The sequence below is a fragment of the Carlito syrichta genome, unplaced genomic scaffold, assembly GCF_000164805.1.
Source record: "Carlito syrichta isolate Samal-C Ts95f unplaced genomic scaffold, Tarsius_syrichta-2.0.1 Scaffold303660, whole genome shotgun sequence".
NCBI lineage: Eukaryota > Metazoa > Chordata > Mammalia > Primates > Tarsiidae > Carlito > Carlito syrichta.
The window spans coordinates 243,783-252,510 of NW_007247756.1; the positions used below are offsets into that span (position 1 = coordinate 243,783).

General features: G+C 39.7%; 1 protein-coding gene across 2 annotated transcripts in view; it reads right to left on the reverse strand.

The window, feature by feature from the left end:
• FRYL (FRY like transcription coactivator) overlaps positions 1 to 8,728 on the reverse strand; it is a 148,285-nt gene that overhangs the window by 114,238 nt on the left and 25,319 nt on the right. For both annotated transcript variants that reach the window (XM_021712823.1, XM_008058944.1), the window contains exons 7-10: positions 6,407 to 6,575; positions 6,077 to 6,169; positions 3,283 to 3,381; positions 1,891 to 1,992 (exon numbers count right to left, since the gene is read on the reverse strand). In XM_021712823.1, coding sequence (XP_021568498.1) covers positions 1,891 to 1,992; positions 3,283 to 3,381; positions 6,077 to 6,169; positions 6,407 to 6,575 — 463 coding nt within the window. The remainder of the gene's footprint in view (positions 1 to 1,890; positions 1,993 to 3,282; positions 3,382 to 6,076; positions 6,170 to 6,406; positions 6,576 to 8,728) is intronic.

Consider the following 8,728-nt stretch of genomic DNA (forward strand, 5'->3'; position numbering starts at 1 on the left):
AAAAAAAAAAAAAAAAACAGAAGTAGAGGTAAAAATGAATGAAAACTGTTTTAGATTTTTTTACATCAATAGATTATCTCAAAATGATTGGGTAATTAATCACTTTTTCCTATCTGTGAAACAAGTAACAAGTACTAAGCATAGTTTTTCCTTGAATGCTGAACTCCTTACCTCAACTATGCAGATAAGCCCATTATCTAAGGCTTAATACACAGGAGCTAATTTGTACAATTTCTGCTGAATAGAGCCTTAATGCAGGTTAAGGGTTAATGGCCAAGACAATTCTATTCCAAATATTCATGCCAACTGGCTCTTATCTCCTTTAGCCTGGCAGATTGACATAGCCATTCATGAAAATAAACAATATGCCAGAAATATTTACCAGGAGGTAAGGGTTCAAAGGAAACAGAGTATTTTAAATGAAAGCCTTAAGACAAAAAAAAGTTAAGTACTGCGAAAGTATTGCAAATATGTTAGGTGAAAACGTATATATATAAAAAAAATTCCAACAAGCAACAGAAAGTATGAACTGTCATGAAACAAAGCAATGTACATCTTAAAAAATATTTTACTGAAAGTATGTAAAATCATACTATCCAGAACATAAACAATTTTTAGTACCTATATCTGTACAAATTATCAAAGCAAGGACAGAAACAAGTATAATGTAATTAATTCTATAAAATTCATTTCCTGGTTACACAGCATAAAGAGTTTATGATCTTGATCCTGGGAATTTTCATAAGTAAAGCAAAGAGGGTATAACAATTCTCATCTAAATCTGAATAATATCCATATCTAACTAGGAGGGAAATAGACAAAATGGTTTTCAAAGACGAATGTGTTTCCCATACCGAAGAAATCAAGGCAGTTTGAAAATGACACATAAAACCATGAAAAAGACACAGAGCATAGCATCCAGCAGATCATTCCTGAGTTACAAAGTAAGTCTTGCTTCTCACAACACAGGAGCTGCGTGGCCAGGAACAAGCCACTTAATCCATTCGTGATTGGGTTCCACTATCTCCAAAGGAGACGGTTTGCAGTCTCAAATCTGACTTCAAGGAAGACCAGGAAATGAAGTATCATGTCTGCAATGTTTCTATAACTTGTAAGAAAATATTCAGACTCATCTAACTGTATGTCAGAAGGATACTCAGATCCAGCATTCACTGACACGCAGATGAGGACAGCCTCATGGTCTGTGTCATAACTGCATTTCTACCCAAAGAAGGCAAGAGGGCCCTCCCACAGAGCATCCTGGGAAGGAAATCATCCTCTCACAGTTTTGGTTCCAGTGCTCAGGGGAAATGAACATGAACATCCCAAACAGTCATAGCAACAAGTTCTGTTCTAGACAGAATAATCTCAGGAGCCTTTACATCTGTGTGGGTCCAGCACCAAACTTTTAGATTTGGTTTGGCGTCCTCGCATTAAATGTGACTTGAGTGATATCTTACTATCTAAGCTTTTTTCACAGTGCTCAGACTTGAGCCAACATATTACTGAATTTTCACAAAACCAAACATTTTTACAAAATAAGTATCTGGAGAGTTTTGTGAGATTAAGCAGCTACTCTGCAAAATCCAAAATAAATAATGTATCTATTAACAAATATTCCTACACCTAAGATAATATGAATAATAATCATTAAAAATACAATTTTGCATTTATCAGGACAAACTAGGTTTTCAATAAAAATGTTATTCATACCTATACAGGATTCCCTATAGAAGAAATGAGGTATCTATAAGAAAAGTAATGTGGCTAAGTATTACTACCAAGTTTACCAGTAGTAATGAAAGTCTAATTATACACTGCTCAATCAATACACATGAATAAACATACCACAGTCAGTATTCACAAGCCAAAAATGTGATTACATCTTACCTTTAAATGTGACAAACAGTTCTGTAGGAAAATATGCCAGTTATTTAAAAAAAACTGTTTCTGACTGACACATAAAAGGCAGGTGATTAATGGATATAAAGCCTACAGAAGGGAAAAGAGAGAGTAAACGTTTTTCATGAAAGAGAACTGGACTTGTAGATTACATTTCATTTATTCTTATAAACAAACAAAAAGCAAAAGATATTTTATGCAGTTTTACCATTTGTAATAAGAAATATGGTCTCACAGAAAAATCTGAGACAGATAAAATGCCAGTGTTCCATGAGAAATGTCCTAGCCTTATCACTCCTCCTGGGTTGGAACACGCTGTTGTTTCTCCCTGGATTCCTTAGTCCCTCACACATGCACAGCGGTTATGGACGCTGGGATCAGTGGACAGACTGGCATGAAAGTGTCAGCTTCCCATGTACCAAGTGCAGGGCTTCAGGGAGACTACATTAAGTGTTCTAAGCCTCCCGTTCCAAACATGTCAAATGGACATCACTCATTGCAAATACCCTAGAAGGCTTAAAGTAAAACAAAGAATGCAAGGTTCTGAGTTCAATGCCTGTCAAAATCAGTGTTCAACACTACAACAGCTGTACTTTAGATGGTCAAATATTTGCCCAATTCTCCAAGCTTTCTCCAAGCTACATAAAAGTTATGTGAAGTGGATGCTTAAGGGAAAAAAATGCCTTCAGTCTCTGAACAGAAAAAAATGGTTGCTAAAAAATTGGACACTTTAGATAGAATACATTCTATTATAATGTAAAATAAAGTAATTTATGGTTTAATAGGAGAATACATTCAATATTTCCCATAATGTATAATAACTTCAAGTGCTAGTCAAGACATGTAAATAGTCATGTGCCTCAAAATGATGTTTTGGTCAACTACAGATCGCACATGCGATGGTGGTCCCCTAAGATTATAATATCATATTTTTACTGTACCTCTTCTATGTTTAGATACACAAATATCTACCCTTGTGCTACATGTGCCTGTCATATGCTGTGCACATTTGTAGCAAAGGAGTCATAGGCCAGACCACACAGCCCAAGGGTGTTTGCCTACACACTCAACGATATTCACACAACAGTGAAATTGCCTTATGATGTGTTTTTCAGAATGCAGCCCCATCATTAAGTGATGCATGACTACCCAGAAGGAGGCCTGACTAACTCATTCCCTGCTCAGTGAGTGCAATTAAGAAAACTGGAGAGTTTAAAAAGAAGCAGAAGAAAAATACATATGTAAATTGTGCCCTTGTATTATATTTCAGGGACATTACAGTTTCAGATTTTACAGTCCACTTAAATCTCTACTAAATTCATAAATCAATTACTAAAACTCTCAATTAAATATGCAAAGGTTTGAAATGTTTCTTAATACCAATGAATGCTTCTTTCTGGAGCTCAGTTCAAAAGTAGTCTGATAAAGCATCTCCACAAAATTTTTCAAACAGGGAACATTCACTTCATTTTTAACAGCCTAGTAGAAAGAGAACACAAACAAAGAAAATGGTTACAAACATCTGACTGAACTAGACGTGGATGAAAAGAACTTTCTGTAAGGTCTGAAATTAGTTAATCACTTGCTGAGGTGCTTGTTGAAATATTCTAATGTGCCAAGTGACCAAACGGTAATTACATAAGATAAACCTGGTCCCTGCCTGGAACGAACAAGGTGGAAGGGAGTACAGGCAGGTGACCAGGTCAAGTGCACGGAGTGACAGGTGCACGTCTTCTGCACTCCTGGAGCTCCCGGAAGGACCCGCTGGGAGATTTCACATGGAAGTCACACCCAGGCTGGATCCTGCATCTGTTACAACTACACCTCTCTGGCCTGTCCCACTGCTGTACCCCAGACACCACTGGACCAGGCTACACCAGCTTCCTTGCTGCTCCGAGAACATATCAAAGTAGGCTCTGCAGTGGGATATCTATGCTTCGTCCTTCCCACCTCCCCACCCAAGGACAGCAAGTCTCTCTCCCAATTCCTTTAGTTTTCACTCAACTGTCACCACCTCCTTCAAGATGGCAGTCTTTCCTAATCACGTACTATTGAAAACTTCAAGTACCCCACCCCTCCGGCAATCCTTGTCCCTTCACCCTGTACATATCTCTTCACAGCATTTCCCACAATCTGACATATTTGATGTCAGATATTTGATGTACTTGAGGATTTTCTATCCTCTGCACTGGAAGTAAGCTCTATGACAGCAGGTCAGCAAGTGTCTTTCCTATGCTATTTACTGTCATATTTCTGCATAGATGAGGATCTGACATACAGGAAGCACTACTCAGTATAGATGATGATGAAATAAAAGCTGGGCATGGTGGTGCCTGACTGTAGTTCTGGCTATGTGGGAGGCTGAGGTGGGAAGAGCACTTGAGCTCAGGAGTATAAGGCTGCAATGAGCTATGATCGCACCACTGTACCCTAGCCTGGGTGACAGTGTGAGACCCTGTCTCTAAGAAAGTAAGAAGAGAAAAGAGAAGAAAAGAGAAGTATGGCCAGCCAGTCACAGAGGGAAGGGAGGTGAAAGGAGAAGCATGAACATTCCAGTAGATGGAGCTGCAGGTGCAGAAGCCTGGGGTTGAGGCCTGGTTAATGGGTCAAATTGTGTCCCTTCAAAACCCTCATGCCGAAGCCCTAACCCCACACACTTCCAAATGTGGCTGTATCACAGATCTCACTAATTAAACTTAGGGTTAGGGGAATCCTAATACAACATGACTGGTGTCCTTAAAAGGGGAGATTTGGACTCAGACACACACACCAGGAGCACAGCATGTGAAATGAAGCCAGGGGCAGGATGATGCTTCTACCAGCCAAGAGACCCAGAGATTTCCAGGAAACCAAAGAGGTGAAGCAGGTGGGTGGGACAGGTGCTTCCTTCAGCCCATGGAGGGAGCTCCCTGCTGACACTCGGGGTTCCCCCTTCCAGCCTTGGCTGTGAGACAAGACATTGCTGTGCTGAAGCCACCCAGTCTGTGGCAGCCCTAGCAGACTAATAAACCTGCACACAAACTCAGCCTGTAATCCTGCGCTTTGGGAGGCTGAGGTGATTGGATTGCCTGAGCCCGTGGGTTCAACACCCGCCTGGGCAACTTGGCGAGACCTCATCTCTACAATAAATCAAAAATGAGCCAGGCGTGGTAGCAAGCACCTGTAGTTCCAGCTACTTGGAAGGCTGAGGCGGAAGGATCGCTGGAGCCCAGCAGGTCGAGGCTGCGGTGGCCGGGAGCAGCCACTGTACTCCAGAGTGAGACTCCAACTCAAAAAAAAAAAATGCAAAAGTGATATAAACAGAGAATCAGGCAACACAGTGAGAAGGGACTGTGGTCAAGAGTTCTCCTTCCTACAAGCTACTCTTTTTGATAAATCCCCTTAAAACTGAGACCTACAAATGCCAGTTAGATAGCGGGCAAAAGCTGTTGATCAGACAAGGGAAAAAGTACAAAGGATGGTTTGGGACAGAGAAGCAGTAATTCAAGCCATTTCTAGAAAGAGAAATCAAAGCCCATGTACTCACAATAATAAACTAGGACTGACATGGGTTATACATGCCAGGTAGGAGGCTGGGCTGACTCAAAGAAACTACCACAACCTTTAATTTATGACTCATGTTTGTCTCCATTAAGAAAAAACTTCAATAATTAAATATAAGTCAATATGCAAGACAGGATAAAACAATACATGCCCATCACATTCATTGATTATCTGAAGCTTTTCTTACAATCATCCATTCACGTTTTCCAAACACACGCTCAAAGCAGGGCCTGAATGCCACACACCAACCCATACAAACACCCAGGTCGCAGTCAGTGAACTCATTGTCTAAATATGAAAGCTAAAACAATTCCATTCCTCAGCATGTGATACACTTCTTCAGTTTTTGAAATGTTAACTACAATAAAACCTGAATTAAAATGATATAATTAGTTTCCATTTCTAGCCAAGATGGAATTAGAGTGGCTGGATTTACCCTCCCATCTGAAACAAACAACCAACAAACGCAACATCTGGAGGGATCTGCAAAACACAAGAAAGTGACCCCAGGCCCAGGAAAAACCTAAGGTGGCTATCCACACACCCCATCCCCCACAGCCACGCGAGAGTTTTCAAAGAAATGGCAGTCTAAGGCTATAATGGGAGTAGCAGGAAAAGAAGATATACTTACAGCAGCTACAGGGATAAGAATCTCCACAAACAAACCAGCAAGTGCATGTTTTATATCTTTATCTTTTACTTCTAAGAAATACTGAGCACATTCCTTGAAGGGAGAAAGGATATATGTAGATTAACAACAGAGGAAAGGCTAAAGAATTTATATTATCACAAAACTCTTGCCATTTTACCAAAAATGAAGGCTAGTGCATCTTTAAATCAGGTTAAGCCACACTTGTGACTTGGAATAAATTAACAATGATGCAGTGAATTTATATAAAAAGTCATGAAGGGCCAGAAGGCCAGGCTCATTCTAGTTACCACCACCGAGAAGGCATATCACCTGCATAAACTGAAATGATGCTTCAAAGTCTTCCACAGGGTACATTTTGACTCGGAAAAACTTCATCCCCATGATCAGGCTGATGGCACTCTGCACCACATGGGGGCTTTGCTCTTTCTGTCGCAGCTCCTTTAACTCGGTCACAAACTTCTTCCTCACAGCCTGGAACCTTGAACACATGTGAAGACATAATCAGGTTTACACCAAAGACATTTATTTCCACACGATGTCTCAGGGCGAAACCACAAGGTGCATGTTGTGATTCTAAATTTACTGTTCATTTATTTTAAAGTTAGAAGTTCCTGATGGGAAACTAATGGAATTTCTTTATTCCTATATTATCATGAATGCAGTACCATTACTATTTAATTCATAAACATAATACATTAATAACAAATAACTTGCCCATAAAACAACTCCATGTACATCAGAGAGCGTGTAAAAACTTGGAGGGCTCTTTACTATAATGTCTGTAATGAGAGTTACATGGAGAGCAGATTGGAGACTCCAAATCTGTTTAAAGAGACATACCAACCAATTGTGGGAGTATGAATTACCCCTTAAAACCAGTATCTCATTACAGTGTAGACAACTGAAGGAGACACTGGTCTCACACTGTGAATAAGCTACAAAATCAAAAGGCTTTTGAAATGTGAGCACCATCCTGGGTTCACCACAGTTGCTAAGGCTAGTCAGTGTTTCTTTGCCTACAATTGAAAAAGATATTGAATAGTTTACTAATCAGTAATGCTCAATTATCTACCTCCTATATATTATGAAACTACTAAAGATTTTATTGGTAGGTCAGGCGCAGTGATTCATGCCTGTAATCCCAACACTTTGAGAAGCCAAGGCAGGAGGATTGCTTGAGCCCAGGAATTTGAGACCAGCCCAGGCAACAAGACCTCATCTCTACAAAAAAATTAAAAAATTAGCCAGATGTGGTGGTGCATGCCTGTAATCCCAGATTATCAGGAGGCTGAGGTGGGAGGATCCCTTGAGCCCAGCAGGTCAAGGCTGTGGTGAGCCATAATCATGCCACTGCACTCCAGCCTGGGTGACTGAGTAAAGCCCTAGCTTAAAAAACAAACAAACAAACAAACAAACAGATTTTATTGTTAATGTTACTTGGGGAAACCAGTTCCTGAAAGTTACTGTTAATCTCAAATGAAGCAGACTTTCCAATGGTCACTGACCATTACATGTGAATCTAGGAGAAGAATACCATTTCACTTAAAAGTATTCTCTAGCATTTCATTAAGAAAATCTGTATAAAGTGGATGAAAATCTTTGCATTGAAATACTATTAGAATCCAAGGGTATTTTATTTCATTGAACTTCCCATAAAAATTATTTGTCATTACAATCCAAGACAAATAATTAGACAAGATTTAAACACTTAGACAAGATTTAAACACACCCAGCCTTTCTCCATCTCCCCTGGGTCTAGCCCCACTCCACTTGCCTGTCCTTGGGTGCCATCTGCCTCCAAAATGGCTCAGTCCACATCTCTATCTACACTAGTTAGGCACATGCACAGACGGCATCTCAGTACTGCTCTGCAGTGGTACTTTTCTTGCAACAATATCGGAGGCTGAGTTTATGGGGTCTACTATCTGCACCACTGAGACTTAATTTGGCCATGACGTAGCTTCTCCTGGATCCAATTTGCTAATGTAATATCTAGAATTTCTGTTCTATATTTCTGAGATAGAAACTCATACATAACCAAATAAAAATAACATGAACTACTATGCCATAAAGAGAACTAGATCATTGATCATTTCTGTGTGTGTGTGCTTATATCCTGAATTAGGGATTCATTATTGATTCGCGAGATATTAAGATATTATTATAGGCCAGGAATGGTACCTCACACCAGTAATCCCAGCAAGGAAGCTGAAGTAGGAAGACTGCTTGAGTCCAGGAGTTTGAGACTAGCCTGGGCAACATAGCAAGAACCTGTCTCTTAAATTTAAAAAAAAAAAAATGATAGTATTGTCTATGTCTAAGTAATTTAAAATACTAAGCACTATAACATTAATTATAGTACTAGGGTACCTAGTGTCTTACAAAAGATTAAAGAAAACATATTAGAATGCTAACTACTAAACATTAACAATAATCGTGCTTGCCTTCTTAAAATTTAGAAAGGTTATTATGATGATTTCAGACTCTAAAAAGCATCCAAGAGGCTGGGCTTGGTGGCTCAGCCTGTAATCCTGCACTTTGGGAGACTGAGGTGAGTGGATTGCTGAGCCCACGGGTTTGAGACCCGCCTGGGCAACTTGGCGAGACCTCATCTCTACAATAAATCAAAAA